The sequence below is a fragment of the Emiliania huxleyi genome (assembly GCF_000372725.1).
Source record: "Emiliania huxleyi CCMP1516 chromosome Unknown EMIHUscaffold_160, whole genome shotgun sequence".
Lineage (NCBI taxonomy): Eukaryota > Haptophyta > Isochrysidales > Noelaerhabdaceae > Emiliania > Emiliania huxleyi.
Genome location: NW_005200981.1, coordinates 66,832 through 85,068, shown reverse-complemented (window position 1 = coordinate 85,068; position 18,237 = coordinate 66,832). Strand labels below are relative to the sequence as shown.

General features: G+C 63.9%; 4 protein-coding genes across 4 annotated transcripts; 1 reads left to right on the top strand and 3 right to left on the bottom strand.

Moving 5' to 3' along the window:
* Positions 1-381: 381 nt before the first annotated feature.
* EMIHUDRAFT_441664 (hypothetical protein) lies at positions 382-3,407 on the bottom strand. The gene is made up of 7 exons (XM_005785399.1): positions 3,096-3,407; positions 2,730-2,969; positions 1,493-2,547; positions 1,348-1,390; positions 997-1,118; positions 727-868; positions 382-633 (listed from the first exon to the last, which is right to left on the bottom strand). The coding sequence occupies exons 1-3, from the start codon at positions 3,390-3,392 to the stop codon at positions 2,230-2,232; spliced, it is 855 nt and encodes a 284-aa protein (XP_005785456.1). The 5' UTR covers positions 3,393-3,407; the 3' UTR covers positions 382-633; positions 727-868; positions 997-1,118; positions 1,348-1,390; positions 1,493-2,229.
* A 2,771-nt stretch (positions 3,408-6,178) lies between these two features.
* Positions 6,179-7,354, top strand: EMIHUDRAFT_467848 (hypothetical protein; the record flags this gene model as incomplete). Its single annotated transcript, XM_005785398.1, has 4 exons — positions 6,179-6,419; positions 6,529-6,569; positions 6,636-7,083; positions 7,198-7,354. Coding segments are annotated over exons 1-4 (690 nt in total), but the record flags the coding sequence as incomplete, so codon positions are not given.
* A 1,305-nt stretch (positions 7,355-8,659) lies between these two features.
* Positions 8,660-9,775, bottom strand: EMIHUDRAFT_229983 (hypothetical protein; the record flags this gene model as incomplete). The annotated part of the gene is made up of 1 exon (XM_005785397.1): positions 8,660-9,775. The coding sequence occupies one exon, from the start codon at positions 9,773-9,775 to the stop codon at positions 8,660-8,662; it is 1,116 nt and encodes a 371-aa protein (XP_005785454.1).
* Positions 9,776-10,209: 434 nt separating this feature from the next.
* EMIHUDRAFT_441662 (hypothetical protein) lies at positions 10,210-11,801 on the bottom strand. The gene is made up of 5 exons (XM_005785396.1): positions 11,048-11,801; positions 10,919-10,973; positions 10,802-10,848; positions 10,542-10,739; positions 10,210-10,471 (listed from the first exon to the last, which is right to left on the bottom strand). The coding sequence occupies exons 1-5, from the start codon at positions 11,786-11,788 to the stop codon at positions 10,295-10,297; spliced, it is 1,218 nt and encodes a 405-aa protein (XP_005785453.1). The 5' UTR covers positions 11,789-11,801; the 3' UTR covers positions 10,210-10,294.
* Between the last annotated feature and the right edge of the window lie 6,436 nt (positions 11,802-18,237).

Genomic DNA, 18,237 nt, shown 5'->3' with positions numbered 1-18,237 from the left:
ATTGGTGTAACCCGAGCCACGGAGGCGTGTTTTCTGACGGCCGACCGTCAGTGCACGGAGTTGCCCCTTCTCCGACTGCCCCGGCTAGTTCCCGAGGTCGCGCGGGAGTGACCCCTGAAAAAAAGGGAGAAAGGACAAAGTCCCCGTGCCCATGTCGGGGACGCCAGGCGAAAATCGCAAACCCCGTCAGCAGTCCTCCTCCGGGAATGTAATAAATAAATAGAGCACTCATCTCCAGGGAGAGATGGGCGACGCACACGAACACAGAGGGTCAGTGCTCCGGGAATGTACGTAAGAGCTACATATACTCAAAATACTTTTTTTGGCCGCACGAGCTCGCGGCGCCCCGTTTCTCTTTTGCACGACGGACACTCACGAGCTCGCCCGCTGGCGCGGACCAGCTCTTTCCAGTTCTTTCCGGACCGGTTCTTTCCCGTCATGCTGAGCCTGTTCGTGGCCATCTCTGTCTCGCTCAACGCGCGCGCGCGTTTGGGGACGGCCGTGGTCCGCGGTCTCAGCCGCAACGCCGGCGCTGTTATGGTCGTTGGGGCCGCCGACATCGTCGGCGAGGTCGACAACTGGCGGCCGGAGGGTGGGCACGGCACTGGCAACCGCTTCATGCCGCTGGACACGGTCCGCTTCCCTGTCGCTGCCACGCCATCTCCGCCGCCCCAGCACCGCGCGCGGCGCCGCCCGCACACCACTGAGCAACCATTTGCGTGGCAGGTAGCGATGGGCCCTGGGCCGATGCTCATGGCGATTGCCGGGCTCTACCCAGGTCTCACCGCCGCCGAGCTTCGCGCGCCACAGCCGCTGCCCTTCGCCCCCGCCGGCGGGTGGAATTACCACCGACTTCTTGCCGATGGCGCGCTGCTCGGCCCTCAGCCCATCATACCTCCCTCCCCGCCTCGCATCACGGCGCCGGCTGTCCCCTCCACGCCAAAACGCAGAGAGGATCCCGCCCTGACAGCTCGCACTCGCGTGCCTCCGCAGGCGTCCCGACTGGCTTCGTCGCCCTCCCTGGCAACGAGCTTGTCGCGGAGCACCCCGACACCGTCGCCGTCGTTTGCGACGGCACCTCACTCGGTGTTGAGTTTGCAGACGGAGCATCGCACGAGCGCATAGATGCTGCAGAGATTCGCTTTGGAGGCCGCACTGCTGCTTCATGTGCCGTCTTAGGGCCATACCCGTAGAACGGGGGGATAGAGACGGCAGGCGGTGTAGAGACGCGTCCTCACTGCCGCACCTCACTGCCTCCAGCTATGGTCCTGTGCTGTCCTCAACTCCCTCCAGCTCGTCTCTGCGACACACTAGGCACGAGTTTTCTTTCTTTCTTTTAGGCACGAGTGCCTCGCGCTGATCGACCGGTCCGACGAGGCGGTCGCCAACCCAGGCACGCGCCCCAACCCGGCCAGTAGCTTCCCCCACAGCGCGCCAGCCCCCCCCACACACACACACACCTTCCCACCCCACCCGGCCCGCGGCACCTCGCCAGGTCTGCTCGACCCGCGCCAGTTTTACGCGCTGTCCGACGCCGCGGGCCGAGTGCACATTCGGTGGAGCGACGGCGTGCCCGAGGGGTGGACGGTGCAGGGGCGGCTGATCTTCACGCAGCTCCCCCATGTGAAGAAGCCGGGCAGCGGCGGCGGCTTTGCTGAGATGGACGACGATTTCGAGTTTTGAATGGCGGTGTCGACACATTGTGCAACCGGCCGGGCCTCCAAACCCCCCCCCCCCCTCCCTCCCGCCTCCCGCCTCGAGGAAAGGAGGCCTCCAGGCTCGCACACGGCACACACATGCGACGCAAAGTGCGCAATGCGTCACAGCTTCAGCGGTCACAGCTTCTGTGAGCCCGTGGCCGTGCCATATGCACCACCCCCATGGCACGGCGGCACATGGCGGGTAATCCTACTGTCTGCTAATTAATGCGTGGCCGAGCGTGTGTAGTGCGAAGTCGGTGTGCGATGTGGGGCAGGGGGTAATATAACGTAATCTGCATCACTGTATTGTGTATACGCGCCGAGTCACTCTCCGGGCCGAGAAAAAACTAAACGCAAACTCCGCGGGCACCGGGGAGACCCCGCGGAAGCGAGGGGCTCTCTCTCACTCTTCTCTTCCACTCTGCTCTCTGGTTTCTCTGCGCGCCGGTGCGCCGGCGACACGGTGGGATCCGAGACGGAGGCAGTGCCCCCCCTGACGTGCCATCCTCCAGACCGCCTGTCTAATGCTTCAAATCATGGACTGCGCCGGCTCACCGCCCTCCGCCTTCGCCATCGCGTAAGCGACCGTCGCTCGCGCGCGGCGTACAGCGACGATGGCGAGGACCAGCGCCCCCAAGCCGACAGCGGCAACGGCGGTGGAAGCGCCGTGCGACGCAGAAGCGCTCCGCGCTGCGGACGCGGCAGCAAGCGCGGAGGCGTCGAGCAAGTTGATCTGTCCGTCCGTGTCCGCGTCACCAAAGGCGAAGGCGGCTTTGCCCTGCATGTCAGCGGCGGCGCCCCCCGCGGCGCTGAGCGCCTCGCCGGTCTTATCCTGCGCCACACGCACCTACCAGACGTCTCCAGACATCAAGACAATCCTAGACACGCCCGCGTGAGGCGGCGGAGGGTGTCAGTCAGGCCGCCGCTGGCGGCGGCGGGCGTGAGGGCGGCGGCGGCGAGGGCGGGGACGATGGCGGCGGTGGGGCGGGCTTCGGCTGCGGTGCGGTCGAGATGGGTTCATGGCCGCACCTTGGCCGTGCTCAGCTCGATTGCCTTCTGCAAGAACTCCTCGATGGCCGTAAAGTTGACCGACTTGTACGCGTGGATGAAGTTGGTCGCGATGAACTTGATCTGCCTCTTTGTCAGGTGGACCCCCTCCTCGCCCTTCTCCGCAGCCATCACCGCAGCCACCTCCTTGCAGTCGAGAGCGAGGCTCAGCGCCTTGTCAGCCTCGTCCTCGATGTACGTCCAGTTCACTCTGGCGTAGTACTAGGCGGCGGGAGGGGGGGGCGGCGTGCGGGGTTAGCGCCTCGACTCCTATTCGCATCCCCCTCTCGCCTCTCAGCAGGCACGAGACCAGAGCATTTCTCGGGTGCGTGACAGGGAGGGGCACACCTCAGCGAGCGGGCCCTCGGAGCCGCCGAAGTGCTCCTCCGCCTTGCCGTGGGCCAGCGCGAGGGCCGTCTTGATGCCCTCAACCGCCTTGTTCCAGCTGACGTCCTCCAAATAGTCCACCACGCTGTCCTTTGCGACGTCAAACGCTGCTTGGATCGACGAGAGCGCTGCGTCGAGCTGGCCCTCCTCTTCGTGCTGCCCCGCCACGCGCACGGGCAGCGGCGCCAGCGGATCCTCCTTCCCGGCCACCGCGGAGGAAGCCAGGAGGGACACAGCGAGGAGAGATGTGGCACGCATGCCTGTGGAAATTCGAGAGCAAGGAGCGTGCCAGGAAAAGAAAACGAAATCCACGGCATCACGGAGGTAATGCACGCCCTGTGAGCGGGGCGGGGTGCGCACTGTACCTCTTTTCCCCATCTCTACGAGAGATGACTGCTCTATTTATTTATTTATTCACGGAGGTAAAAGTGCGGACAGGGACGAGGAAGGAAGGGGGGGGGTGGGGAGTCCAGAAAAGAAACCTAAAAGCCAAAAAGCTTTCGTTCCAACTGGTAAAAGAAAGAAAACGGACATTGGGCGAGGTTGGGACGGCCTGTGTAGATAGACAGATAGGAAGGCGAAAAAACTAGTGTGAGGCTATTAGAAGCAGGAAGCAGGAAGCAGGAGGGGCCCGCGTATAGTCTCCCACATCTTTCGGCAGCTTTCCTCCCCACATCTCATGCCCGGAGCGGCCGCACACTGCTCGGTACCCCCCCTACATCTAAAGCCATCCCTGCTGCTAGGGGGGGGGGGGGGGGGCTGACCCGACCCCTCCAGCAGCAGAGCGCTGCTGCTGTGTGTGTGGGGGGGGGGTCCCGACCCCCCCAGCAGCAGAGCCGCGCACTGGACCCAGCTCCCGCCTCTTCGCCGCCGCCGCCCCCTCCCCCCTCGGCTCGTGCTTGAGCGGTACGCTCGAGGCGGTTGTGTTTACTTACTTACAGCTGTCTGTACAACGAGCTACAATTGATATGGGATGCCGTCGATCGAGGAGGCGACCAAATCGGCGAGGATCTGTGGAAAAACAGCCAGCCGCCCCGCCCTGACACGTTAATTAATCAAAACGTGGCGATAATCGACCCAACCTCGCAACACATACAATATGCATATGCCGAGCGACCAAAGAATCCGAACCCAGGAACTGACATAATATACCACGAGCTATGGCTAGACACATCCAGCAGACCTCACCGCACAGGGAATACAATCGACCCGAGGCAAAAATCAATCACTACCGTCGAGGAATGGGATGACACGCCCTCGGACCCCCCACCCGTGTATGGCAGCGGCATACTCGAGGAGAAACGGCGCCAAACAGACCATAAAAAACCCGCAATCATAGGGCCTACACACCTCGCGTACCCGAGAAATGAGGGCTGGAGACCCAAGGGGCAAAAGGGCAAGACCGAAAACGGCCGTCCACGTAAGCTCTCTGACATTACCATTCACAGCATCACCGACCACCTCACCAAACGCATCACGAGAAAAATAAAACCGAACTGCATACGAAACTGGAAGAAGCGGGTCCGATTCAGAATCGATTTTAAAAAAGTGTTTAGCTCGTTCGGCACACCGCTCTCAAACGACGCCGAGGGTTCGGCCCCCCGCTCGATCCGGATCTGTCGTCGCGGGTCCTCGTCTTGCCCGGAGCGGCCGCACACTGCTCGGTACCCCCCCCCTGCACATCTAAAGCCATCCCTGCTCTGAGCCCTGGTGTCGAGGTGTCGAGGCCCGGTGTCGAGGGTGTCGAGCTGCTGTCGAGGGATAGAGGTGTCGAGGCCTGTCGAGGCCTGTCGAGGCCTGTCGAGGCCTGTCGAGGCCTGTCTAGGCTGGGACCATGCTTGTCCGTGTCGAGGTGTCGAGGAGTGGTGTCGAGGGTGTCGAGGCCTCGAGGGTGTCGAGGGTGTCGAGCGTGTCGAGCGGGTGTCGAGTGTTGTCAAGGTGTTTAGCGTCTAAGGTGTCGAGGTATCCAAGGTGGCAGGATGCAGTTGCAGCCCATAACAAAACTTGGGCCGCAGCTGCAAAGGCCAAATCCCTTAGTTGCAGCCTCTCAAAGTTGCACCCCTGTTGATGTAGCACAACCTGTGTGTGAGCACAACCAGTATACTCTGTGTGGACATTTGAGGACATCAAGCTCACTAGTGCCAGGAGTCATTGCCACTGCACAAGGTGCTGTGCAGGCGCAGCACCTAAGGCTACAGCACACCCCATGCAGCAGCGTCGCCGCTGCAGCGTTGTCGCCGCTGCAGCGTCGCCGGCGCACAAAGCGCAACTGACCACAGCGCTCTTGGCACAGGCTGGTGCCATGAGTCAGTGGACATTGCCACTGCACAAGGTGCTGTCCAGCAGCTAAGGGCTACAGTACCCCATCGCAGCAGCGTCGCCGCCGCTGCCAGCGTCGCCGTTGCAGCGTCGCCAGTGCACAAAGCGCAATGGACCACAGGTCTGCACTCATGGCACAAGCTCACTGGTGTGAGGATTCATTGCCACTGTACAAGGTGCTGTGCAGCACCTGAGGGCCACCTGAGTACTGCCATGGTTGCTACATTGGTCATTGCAGGGGTGCAATTGAGCTGCAACTTGAGCTAGAACTTAAGAGGCTGCAACTGAGGGATGAAAGTACTGCCAGCCAAGATTGATTGCTGCTGGAACCCTGATTTTCTAACTCTGTGACTCCAAATGGGTCTTCTCTACGTCTCTGCTGTGTTAGGATCATCAGAGGTGACGAGGTGGTGTCGAGCGGTGTCGAGCGGTGTCGAGGTGTCGAGTTTGGCACCTTGACACGGACGAGCATGGTCCCAGCCTAGATGGTGTCGAGGGGTGTCGTGTGTCGAGGGGTGTCGAGGGGTGTCGAGGGGTGTCGAGGGGTGTCGAGTTGGTCGAGTTGGCATGGGGTGTCGAGGTGTCGAGTCGGTGTCGAGGTTTGGTGTCGAGGTGTCGAGGCCAGGGCTCAGTCCCTGCTGCTAGGGGGGGGGGGGGGGGGTGTCTGACCCCCCAGCAGCAAACCGCACTCACGCGAGAATTCTTTCTGCATCGGGGCTTCATTAGAGGCAGGAAGCAGGTAGAGGCACGCTGCGGCAGCAGGGCCGCCGGACGCCCTCCCCCCTTCTATCCCCAAGCCCCAGCCACCTCTGCCAGTCGGAAACCCGCCTGGCCGCTCGCTGCCTGCTGAGGGCGCCGCGCGGCGTGCCCTGTGCCGCAGGGGGGCGCCGCTGGGGCGGCGACAAAGCGACGAGAGCAAGATGGCTGCAGGCACGGTCCCAAACCTGGAGAACAAGCTATTCGTCGGTGCGCGCGCGTGTGTGCACAACCACACCGCCTCTCGGGAGCACGTCCGCCCTTCACCGGTGGCCGGAAGCGACGGCCACACTCCCACTGCGCTGGCGCTCCTGCGCAGGTGGTTGCCCGCCGACGAGCGATGAGGAGGCCCTGCGCGCGGTGCGCGAACCAAACTGCCTCGTCGCCACCTGCGGCCCGAGTCAAACCGCACCCTCCCCGGCGCAGATCTTCGAAAAGCACGGCACCGTCGACGAGATCTTCATCATGCGCGGAGGGTCGCGGTCCGGGATGGCCTGCGCATTTGTGCGCTTTGCGACGCAGGAGACGGCGCAGCGGGCGATCGACGCGATCCATGGCAATGTGACGCTCCCGGATGCGTCGGAGCCGCTCGTCGTCCGCTGGGCCGATGCGCCCGGATCGCGCGGCCGCGAGAGCCGCGGGCGGCAGCCGAATGAGCGGCGGCGCAGCGGCGGCGACCGGCGGAGCGGCGGCGGCGGCGGCGGCGGCGGCGGCGGCATGGCCGGTCGCTATGGGATGGGCGGCTATGCGATGCAGCACGGGGGCTACACCTACGGCCCGACGGCGCAGTATATGTCCATGCACAACCAGATGCAGTACGGTGCGGCGTACGGTCAGATGTACGGGCAGATGGGGACCAGCGGGTACCACGCAGGCGACACCGGCCCGCCCTCCCCACCGGCCCGCCCTCCCCCTGCCGCGCCGTGCCGCGCGCCTGCGTGTCCCCCCGCGAGCCTGTCGCCAAGCTGCGCCAGCCCGCGCGCTGCAGGCTACCCGCAGCACGCGCAGATGAGCTACGGCTACGGCTATTCGCAGCACGGCATGGGCATGCCGCAGGGTCAGGGGACGCCGCACGAGCAGCAGCAGGCGCAGCAGGCGCAGCAGCTGCAGTTCATGTACGCGCAGCAGCAGTACGCGCAGCAGGCAGCCATGGCGCAGGGCGCAGGCGTCGTGCCGTCGCACATGCAGCAGCACGGCTACCCCCCGCAGCAGCAGTCGCCGGGGCCAGGCCCGCAGCAGGGCCAGCCGATGGGCTCGCCGCCCTAGAAGCTGAAACGTGTTTTCAACTCGCGCTCGAGTCGCGCTCGAGAAGACACGTATTCCGCTGTATTCGGCCGTATTCGGCCGTATTCTTATTCACTGTATTCGTTCGAACCCCGCATTCACGCGGTGCTCTGACTGCTCTGCGCAGTGCCGTGTTCCCGCCCTGACCTTGGCGCATTCATGACGTAGGTATGGGCTCGCCACCGCAGCAGCAGCAGCAGCAGCAGCTCTTCCAAAAGCAGCAGCTGCGGCACGCGTCGCCGTCGAACCAGCCAGCGCCGCAGCTTGGCTCGCCGCAGCACTCCTCCTCCCTATCCCCGGCGCCCCGGCGAGACCAGCCGCCGCCGCGGCGAGACGCGGCGTTGTCGCCGTCACAGCAGCAGGGCCAGCCACAGGCGCAGTCGCCCGCCTCGTCGCTCTCGTCGCCGCTGCAGCAGTCGCCCCCGCAGCAGCAGCCTCCGCAGCAGCAGCCGTTGCAGCAGCATACTTCGCGGCACCAGTCGCCGCAGCCGCAGACGCAGCAATCCTCCTCGCCGCTCTTCGGCTGTCCTCGTGGGTCGCCAGAGAGTGGCGTGCTCAGCCGAAGTATCACGTCACCCCCGCCCAGGCCGCCTGCGCCCACTCGCGCGGTGGCCGCCGCTCCGTCCCCTTCGCCAGGCGTGCCGCATTGCCCGACGTCCCACGCGCTTGCACCGACGGCGCGAATCCAATTCCAGCGTGCCGCCTTGTGCCTGCAGGCGTCTTGCCGACGGAGGCCGTCGAGGAGCGCTAGCCGGACTCGTACGGCGTTTTTTTCGAGACTCTCTCGCCGCCGCGGCTGAGCCTTCTTCCTCAAGCGTGTGATCTCCAGCCGTCCGTTTCCACTTGCCATACCGACGAGACCGCCCGCGCGACCGCCCGCGCCGCGTGTTTTTATTCATCGGCTCACATCCTTGCACCGTGCATGTGTGTCGCGTCACGACGCGCGTGGTGTGAGTGTGTGGAGTGCGTGGGCTCGTCAGTCGCTAATAGTATATGAGAACACAAGAGTGTGTCCGCGACGGCGTCCTCGGACCTCGCGCGCCTCCGCGCGCTCTCGACTCGCATCGTCTCGCTCCGAGCGACTCGCTGAGTCTCGGCTCGAGAGTCGAGTCTGCAGTCTCGTCCGGGGCGCGGTGTCTACTCTAAGTGTAGATCGCGCGGCGGTTCTATCGTATCATCGCGGCCAAGCACTGAGCCCTCTGAGGCGCAAGATCCGCCAGCCCCGCCGCCTTCGCGCAATACACCCTCCGAGCCGCTCGTCGGATCTGGGACGGTCCACAATGTCGGCTCGGGTCCGCCTTTGCGCGGCGCCGCTGCCATAGGCGTAGCAAGTTCGACCAGCGCGAGCGCGCACGCGCCGCCCTCCCTGGCCAGACGGAGAGCGTCGCGAGCAGCCTCCCGTGGTACTGCGACTTGTACTTGAGCAGGCCAGCGGTCGGGACGGGTCCATCGTTGAGGAAGAGCGGGGGTGGCACGCCCACGCTGCCACCCTCGTGGATACCTTGCTCTCTCCACCAGCGGGCAGCCACGTGCAGCAGCAGGGCCGACGGGTCCGCCCGCGGGTCGGGCAGGCTGTAGTCATGGACGCCATCGACAGCAACCACGGTGCGCCCAACCCGCTCGGTGACGACGTATGCCGCCACCTGGTCTGCAGCACCGGAGCGGATGACAAAGAGCGCTACGCCGTACCCCGGTGGGTCCTCTGGCGACGGCCCCTCCTGCCGTTCCAGCAGGGCCAAGAGGTAGGAGCTCCGCCTCGGCGCCCCAGCCCAAGGTGGGCCAAGGTATCTCTCCCCTGCCTGCCTTGCCGCCCTGCGGGCGTCGTCCGCGCGGCGCCGCATCCAACCCTCCCGGCAGCGCACGCAGCTCGCAATCAACTCGGCCGAGACGCGGCAGCCGGGGAACGCCTCGACGCGAAGGCTGCGCTCCGCCATTGCCGACTCCGCCCTGCGGCAGGCCTTGCGAAATGACCGGTCCGCTCGGCTGGCGAGGGCGGAGCAGCCGTAGACGTACTCGTGCGCAAAATGGCGAACGGTGACGTCAGCGCCGAGGGGCGATAGCTCTCCAATAATTCCAAGCCTTTGCGCCTGCTGGGGCGTGAGCAGAACAGGCTCGCCAGTGGCGGCAATTGAGGCGGCAGCGTGTTCGAACGAGCCCACCACGAGCGGCGGCGTGCTTCCCATCGCACGCGCGGCTACGCTGCACGCCCACCAGGACACCGCCTCCTCGTCCGCAGCCTCGTCGGTCACGACGAGCGGTCGAGCAGCTCGGCGTGCCTGCATTGGGGCGTGGCCACCCGGGTACCCGGGTAGGGCCTGGCGAGGTACTCCCACGCCTCTCGGGGTTTTTGTCTGGCCGAGTTGCTGGGGCGAGCCTCGGCGAGACTGCGTCAGCTGTTCCCACAGCAGGCTGGAAGTACCTCGCCAGGGTAGGGCGAAGCCGGCCAAAAATCCGAACCTCCTGTGTGTGTGTGTGTGTGTGTGTGTGTGTGTGTGTGTGTCCCTTGTCAGGAGCAGGAGAGTCCCACCTGTGCCCCTGATCGTCCTTCCAAAATCCTGCTCGTGCAGGTGGGGACCCTGTCCTCCTCCCCCATCCCTCGTTAGGTTAGGTTAGGTAGAAAGGTGAAGAACAGTCGTTTGGGTTTGTCTGTTTTCTTTCTTTCTTTTCCCTGGGTGGGCGGCGCCTCAAGTCGCCAGAGCGGGACACCGGTATGCAAGCGGAGAAAAAGAACTATTGGCTGGCCGTGATACACACGTTGACATGCGGAGATGCGGTTGCGGACGCTGCGGCCCGCGGCAGCCTCATATGATTTCGTATTCGGACCCCAGCTGGCTGCCCTCGTCGCCAAAACGAATCTGGACGGCACCTTCCGTGTCCCGTACCTCGAGCGCGTCCACCTCGTCGAGCTTGCCGAACAAGCCGCGTCCGCCCCCCTCGTCGACACGCGTCCTCCTGCCGTTCAGCGCAGCGAGCTCGTCCTGTGCACAGCAGTCGCAACGGGTGAGACCTCGGCCAACCTCGAGGGTCAAGTGACCGGTCCGGACAGTCCTTCATGGCCCCCAGGGTGAGCTTGTTCCGGAACGCGGGTCGCAAGCTCGCACAGAGCTTCGACTGCGCGAGCGGGTTCTTCATCGAGATGTAAAACTGGCGGCGCACCTTGTCGCGGCTCTCGTTGGCGGAGCCGCAATGCAGCGTCTGCTGATTGTACAGTGCTAGGTCGCCAGCCTTGAGCAATCCCAGCTTCACCTAAAGAGGGCCAGCGGCTCGTCTCGCGAGGGTCTCGGAGGATCACCGCACCAAACGTCCACCTCGCGCGAGCGGAGGAACTCCTCGGGGATGGGCGGCCGCCGCACGCCTGTTGCCACCGCCACCTCGTGAGTAGACGCGTCCCTGGTGTGCTTTCCTACGGGCGGCCGCCGGGCTGCCCGAGACACCCGCGTTGCCCAAGCTGAGGTCGCCGCCGAAGAAGGACGTGTGCGCCTACTCCGAGGTCAAGGGGCAAATGCACGACGTGCGCCCCGGCGGGAGGCCGTCGGTTATGCGAGCGCGCGCGCCTCTTTGGTCTGCGTTCCAGGCAGGTAGAGTGTGGGCCCCATCTCCACGTCCACGTCCTGCAGCGCGATGAAGGCCGTGTACGCCGAGGGGATCGGCGTCCACGGCGTGTCCGGGTGCAGGGGCTGCTGCGCCGAACCCGGCTCCGAGGTGAGGCAGGCGAGCTCCTGGAGCACTCCCGCCTCGCCCACCACCTCCTGCAGCAGCGGGCCGAGGACAGAGCCCTCGCCGAGCAGTTCCTGCAGCGCCGCGATCGGAGGACCGTGGAGCGGAAGGAGCAAATCACACCGCTTGTCCAGCAAGACGAGGTCGGCAAAGCGAGCCTTTTGATCGCAGCGGCCGGCCTTGACGTCGGCGGTGGCCTGGACGCGCTCCGCGTCTACAAACTCACGCAGCTCTTCCACCAGCGCCGGCGAGAGCGCGCCGTCGATTCGAACCACGCCTGACGCCTTTAGCTCGGTGGCCAGCGCCGAGAGCGGTCGCGCCCGCGAACCCTTTGTCCTAGTCTTCTTCTTCTTCTTGACCTGCGCGGCTGCAGCCTTTGCACCGAAGCCAATCGGGTTGGCAGCCCGCTTCTGTTCTATGGCGACTAGTGCGGTGCCGGGCTGCAGGAAGGAGCGCTCCATGACTCCTCGTCGCGCGGTGGCCTTGTTCCGCTCCGCCTCCAAGCCCGAGGCTTGCATCGTTGGAGGCCGAGTGCGGCAGCGCGCAGCGAGACCGATGTGCAGCAGCGAGAGCAACATTGTTCTGCCCCTGCTCGACTGGCGAAATCGAAGGAGGCGCCGGTGAAGAATTCATGAGCGGGGCAGAGTGCGTGGACACCGACGCGTGTGACACGTGCGCGGTGGTGGGCAGCTCCGACCGCCTCCGGCTGCACGGCAAGCACGGCGCCCTGATAGACGGCGACCAGTGCGTCTTTCGAGTCAACCACGCGCCGACGAGTGGCTACGAAGACTACGTGGGCAGCTCTGTCGCGTGCGTACCGCCGGAAGCCGTAAAGGGTCCGTTTTCTTGAAACGTGTACCAGCACCTGGTCCCAGGCGCATAGAGAGCTAAGTGCTGAGTGAGGCCCGGGCTGGGTGCCCTGAAGCGTGGGGACCCACGGGGTCCGGAGAGAGGTACTTTCTAGGGTACTTTCCTACGGCGGGCGGGTGATCGCCGAGGGAGATTTGCGGAAAAAGCGATCACTTTAATGATTCACAAATCTCGGTAAATCTCCGTAAAGTTCTGTGAAAGATAATCACATGCTTGTATTTTCGTAAACTTATTCGCAAACTCACTAAAAAGCTCGTCTAAATTTTCCGACGCACGTCCAAATTTTCCTAAACTTAAGAACACACGAGCATCGAGGCACCGAGCGCCGAGCACCGAGCAACAAGCAACGAGCATCGAGGCGTCGTCGTCGAGGCCCGAGGCCCCCATGGCGCACGAGCGTCGCAAGGTCGCGCGCCCCGTAGCGTCCCTCACGTGCGCCTTGGCCATCGACGCGAGTCGCAGGCTAGCGCGGCATGCCGCATACGCCACGCCGCACGCGTCGGTAGACGGCGAAGGCTCGCGTGTCGCCCGCCAGGGCGCACGGAGCGCCCCGCGCAGGCGGCGCACGGGGCGCGTCGCGCGGCGTGCGCGGCTCGCGGGGCGTCGGACACGGAACGCGCGCTTGGCCGTCGACAGAGCATGCAGGGTGCCACGGCGTGCCTAGCCGAGCCCGATGCGCGTGCGCGTCAACGGCGGAGCGTGGGCGACGCCCGTTACGCGTGGCGCCAAGACTTGCGACTCATACTGTACAGTAGACTCCGGTGACCGAACTTCCTGTGGCGCGCGCGCCGGTCGCGACGCCGCGCGCGTATCACCGCATGGCGACGCGGCCTGCGAATGCCACCTTCGTGTATGCGATCGGACTCGAGCACACGGGACACCACTTTTGGCACCCACTCTTCCCGGCATCGAAAGTGATTCACAACCTGATGAGAAACTTCACGCTGTACAATAACCTGTCGCTCGCTAGCGAGATCGACGTGCAAAAGCTCGCAAGATCGCAAGCTGTGGCTACCCTTGCCGCCGCTTTTGACTCCGAGCGGCGGCGCGCCGCGGCAAGCGTCCCGCGCGTGCCGCTACTGGGCATCGTGTCCGGATCCTATCCGCAGGGATCCACGCACGTCAGTCCCGACGCAACGCTCCTCGATGAGGGCGCTCGCGCCGCCGGCGCAGACCTCCGCTTTCTGGTGATGCTGCGCGATCCCGTGGAGATCGTGCGCCAATTCACCGAGACGCGCATTGCGATCCTCGCGCGTAGCTGCCGGCTGATGCGCCTGCAGGTCGAGCAGATTCTGCGCGAGGGGTCCTCGCCAGTATTCTTTCTGCCGTACTGGAACACTCTCGAGCTCGCGTCGCCGGTCTCGGACTTCCTCGGCATCGACTTGCGCGCCGCCGTGAGCCGCTCTTTCCACCCAAGCAACCGCTCGACGACGGTGCGCGAGCAGCTGCACAGCGGGCTGGCCTTGCATCGCTCGTGGGCTGACTTGAAGGACTGCTCCACCCGCCTCGATCGCATCCATCTGCACCACTTGCAGAATGCGAAGCGGGTTGTGCCTCCCGTTCCAGCCGAGCGACAATCTGAGTCCAATGTATCGTCTATGACATGAGGGTGAAATGCCTCTCCCGTTGCCATTGCCCTTGACTATCGCGCATGCCGCAGCGATGGGGCGTGACACGCTGCCTGCCCATGCCCGTGGTGACGCCGCGCGACCGCATCACGGAGGAGCGTTTGTCGCGAATGTCCATGGACAGCGTGGACAGCGTGGACGCGCCTCTTTCTCTGACCTCTCGCGTGCTGTGGTACAGCGCCGAACGGCTGCTCCTGCGCCGCAGCCATTTATCGGAGCAATGGCGCAGGTGGTCGCTTTGTGCAGCACTCGCCGCGCTGTTGGCATTGGTCGCTGTCTGCGCGGTGCTGGCACTCGAGATGTTGCTAGGAAGACGACTCACCGGGTGATTGGCGACGGGACGATGCGATTGCTCCTTGGCGACTACACGGTGGCCAGCAATCGGCGGGGCGTGGAGGCTGCGACCTGTCAGGGCTGCGAGTCGCTGCATGGGAGCGCGCCGAGCGACGCGCGCTCGATCTGCCGCGCCGATAGCGGCGAGGCGTGCGTCTACGCGCCGGGCGAGGTACGAGGCGGCCGGTCGCCGCATCTTTCTACGGCTGAGCGAGCAGCGCGCGGCTCTGAACCCCACGCGCCGGCTTTGCTCGGCGCGGCCGGCGTTTGAGCGTGCCGCGATGCAAGTCAAGGCCGAGAGCGGGCGCGGCGTGCGCAGCGGAAGCGACGAGTACCGTCGCCTCGCGCTCTCGGGCGGATTCCTCACGCTCCTAATGGCGCGAGAGCTGTGCAACAAGGGACAGCGCATCGACGTCTTCGGCATGGAGACGAATGCCAGCGACGACTGCTGCCGCGACATGAACCGTCGCTACGCCTACTACCAGCCTCAGAGCCACCACAAGTGCTGCATCCGGTCGCGCGAGACGCGCGACCAGCATGAGATTGCGGCGTGGGAGCACTTCCAGCGCTCCGGGGAGGTGGCGCTGCACTAGCGAGCCTCACCGCTCACGCTCCTCGGCGCTCGGGCTCAGTGTATAACCATCCCTTTTTTTTGGCAGGCTCGCGCTCCGTTGAAGCGATTTTCAGGTGGCCCGAGTTTCCCCCTTTCTTTTTAAATTACCGTACTGTACTCTATCTACTCTACTCAGAACTCAGAGTCGAGGAGTCCGTGTGGAATCAGCTCATGCAGAGGAATCACTCGGTGCAGACCGACTGGACCCTTCATGGGGTTCCGCGTGTTGTCGAGGCAGGCAGTGCACCTGCGCCACGCAAACGTCTCAGCGCCAAAGGCCTCGACTCGTTTGGCGAGGTCGTCATCACGCGGCTTCGCCAGGAGTTTCCGCAGGCGTGCCGGCTTGACGAGATTCATTGCCCACTGAGACTTTGAATAATGCTCCGCAGACTTGCTCGCGAGGCAGGCGAAGCAGCGTTTGGTAGCCGTCTGTGGCGTGTCTGCGGCCGCCGCCGACGGCGCTGCGACTGCGGCCGCCGTGCCGTCGCAGCTCCGCAATGTTCCCATCCAGAGAGAGGGGTACAGGGGGGAGCACAGAGTGCATATCCTATGCGAGAGAGATCCCCTGCCCTGTGCCCAGCCCTCTCCGCGCGGCGATGCGCCCCCCCCCCCCCCTCGCTTTTGCAAAATCCTGCAAAGGTGGGGACGTGTCTGTCCTCGACCCAGCCCTAGCTTGGGATGTCCTTTTTATTTAATAAATAAAAAAAAGATGCCCTCAGACTCGGCTAAATAAAAAAATAAAAACGGACACCTCTACTGTGAGATGGGTAAAAAGGAACAGGTCCCCGCCCTTGCGATCTTTGTGCAGGGTGATTTGTGGATGTGGTCGGCGACTAGCCGGGGTCGTCCTCCCGATCGATGGGGGACTAGCACTAGCCGTCTTCCACATACATGGTCCCTCGGGTCCCTGCTGCTCCTAATCTCTTCGTACATCCTCCTGCTGATCTCCGCAACGTCCTGCTCCCTCCCTCGTCTCGCCCTGCGCGACTGCTCCGCCTCACCGTCGTCTGCCCTGCGTCGTCTGGTGACGGGTCCTCCATAGTCGGTTGAGGTCGCCTCCCCTGGCTTAGCTCTCAGACTCAGTCAAGATATTGTGCACATGGTCGGTCTCTACCCCCGGCCGCGGCGCGGTGCGGCGGCGTCACAAATCCGAACGCAGAGCACCGGGACGCGGTCGGGCGATCTGAGGCCCAACCAAGTAGGCGTATGCATTGCCCATCCATCCAGGGCTATCACCTGGACCCAGGGTTAAGAGGAGCACTTGCGGTGCACGATGGACGGGCCCGACTCGTCGTACTCCTGCCTCGAGCTCAGTAAATTCTTCTCTTCTTTCTTTCGTACCGATGCCGTAAAATTCTTTTTCCAAACATCGCATTTTACCAAGATGTCGCGCCAACGAACGCGCGTCACGTATTGATGGCAGATGTTGGGCTGTCGGACCTTGAGCTTGCAGAGGCAGCGGCTGCTGTTGAGGCTGCACAGAGAGACGACGAGGGCTGCTGCGCGTTGTGGATGGGTTGGTGCCGTTCAACCGTGTCATGGGTGGACTGGCAGCAGCGGCGGCAGCGGCAGCAGCAGCAGCAGCGGTACGAGCCCGTCCCAGTGGACACAGGTACGGTGGATGAAGAGGACGCTGGCTCGACGGCTGAGGAGGTGGTGGAGATGGACGAAGATACATTGGAGGTGGAGGTGGACAAAGATACGTTGCTGGCGGCAGGGGTGGTGGCGGCCGTGCAGGAGCTCGAAGCGAGAAGCGTTTCCGAGGAGACGGAGAGTTTCCGACCCGGCGAGTGGCGGCGGCAGGACAAGAAGCGACGATCGGCTGCGGCAGTTTCGGCAGGGGATGAAGCGGCGAAGGCCTGGGCAGCGCAGCTAGCCATCGAACTTGAGGTATCTCCCCCTCCCCCCCCCCCCACACTAGGAACTTCCCAGGGCGGCCCGCGGCCCTCCGCCACACATGTCGGTTCCTACTCCAGGCAGACGCCAGTGCTCGCGCGCGGCTCGAGGCAGCGGTGCGAGAGAAGGACGTGGATGGGCTGAGGGCAGCGCTAGCGGCGATGGAACAGCGGGGGTGGAACCGTCCCGAAGCAGAAACCAACTAGAAGACAGGGCAAACGTCCGCGTGAAACGGGACAATAGGCTCGCTGATCTCGAGTACGACGCACGAGACCTTGATGCCGCCAAGGCGCTCCTTTCCTCCCTGGAGATGAGCCGCGAACGCGCGTGACTCGAGGCGCGTGCGACCGTGTCCGTGTGAGCTCCCACGTCCCAGCACGCAGCACGGGCGCAGGGCGCGCAAATTCTTCTTTTGGACTTGAAGGACGGGGTTTTCGACAACGTTGGGGTGCTAAGTAACCTGAAAGCCTGTGACTGTGCCCCTCGCCTCAAACGGCGTGCCGATGATCTCTCTCTCTCAACAAACGAATACGGGCACCTCCTACACAGGGATATTGGTACAAAGAATCCTCGCTGCACTCAAAGACTGCACGGCGGGGACCTGTTCCTTTTTACCCATCTCCTAGTAGAGGGGTCCGTTTTATTTATTTATTTAGGGATATTGGTCGGGGACGGGGTCTCCCCGGCGCGCTCTCTCTCCGCGCGGCCTACCGCCAGAGACCACGCGCAAACCTTTCTACATGCTCCATGTGCTCCAAATGCCAGGCTCCGGCCGAGGGATTGGCCGGAGGCAGTGGCGGCGGCGGTGGCAAAGGCGAGGAGGCGGAGTACCGCTTCCTAGCAAGTCAGGCACTTGGGAGCACTTGGAGTGCAGTCGGTACAGGCGTCGTCCTCCGGCGGAAGCTCCGCGTCGCCCGCGGCCGCTTCCCGAGCGCGCTCGTCGCGCATCCGCTCGTGGTGGGCCTGCCGACGCGCCACGCCGGCGCCCGTGTGCCTCGCCGCCGCGTCCGGCGACGGCCATCGATGCTGTCCACCCGAGCGTGACTCGCAACTCCACAAATCCACGGCCAAACCGGCTCTCCCCACCAAAGTTGAGTCACTAGTTACATACCTCGAGGTACCTAAATACACACACACGATGACCGACGACGACATACAAACTCCTCTCACAAAGAGGGGTCCCGTACCATGCGGAATCGACCCTATCCCCCTCCCCTCTTGCACAACAGGAATTTTGACAATTAACTGATGGGCTTGCCCATCCCGGAGTGGTTCGACTCCACACAAATCCGAGACGGTGATGGATGCGTCGTACAATGGTCTCAGGCCCAGTGAGGTAGTGCATCTGACTATCCCGGATCCTGCTGAACAAGCTCCTCTTGTAGCTCGATCGGTCACACCGACCGCCATCGCCGTCGGGGAGAGGGGGGACGACACTGCTTCGGCAGCGTGCACCTCGATCCTGCACCGTGTTTATTGTGACCCCCCCCCCAATGAACACACCAGTGAGGGAGGGCGAGACGATCGAGGGGTCCCGTACCATGCGGAATCGGCCCTATCAAGTGCTCAAGTGCTCAAGTGCTCAAGTGCTCAAGCTCAAAACGCGAATTCGTTACGTTGTCTTTGTCGGCCGGAACGAAAGCACGATGGCCGACGCGACTCTCCATCTGACCGGCGAGCTGCTGCT

What these genes read in the sequence shown, in the direction of transcription:
- EMIHUDRAFT_441662 (XM_005785396.1), bottom strand. Translation starts at nt 11,788, where the DNA reads ATGTTGCTCTCGCTGCTGCACATCGGTCTCGCTGCGCGCTGCCGCACT. An exon ending in AGTTCCTCCGCTCGCGCGAG is followed by an intron (nt 10,740 to 10,801) that starts GTGGACGTTTGG and finishes GGCCCTCTTTAG; the next exon opens with GTGAAGCTGGGATTGCTCAA. An exon ending in TCACCCTGGGGGCCATGAAG is followed by an intron (nt 10,472 to 10,541) that starts GACTGTCCGGAC and finishes TGCTGTGCACAG; the next exon opens with GACGAGCTCGCTGCGCTGAA.
- EMIHUDRAFT_441664 (XM_005785399.1), bottom strand. Translation starts at nt 3,392, where the DNA reads ATGCGTGCCACATCTCTCCTCGCTGTGTCCCTCCTGGCTTCCTCCGCG. An exon ending in CCGAGGGCCCGCTCGCTGAG is followed by an intron (nt 2,970 to 3,095) that starts GTGTGCCCCTCC and finishes CCCGCCGCCTAG; the next exon opens with TACTACGCCAGAGTGAACTG. An exon ending in TCGAGCTGAGCACGGCCAAG is followed by an intron (nt 2,548 to 2,729) that starts GTGCGGCCATGA and finishes GACGTCTGGTAG; the next exon opens with GTGCGTGTGGCGCAGGATAA.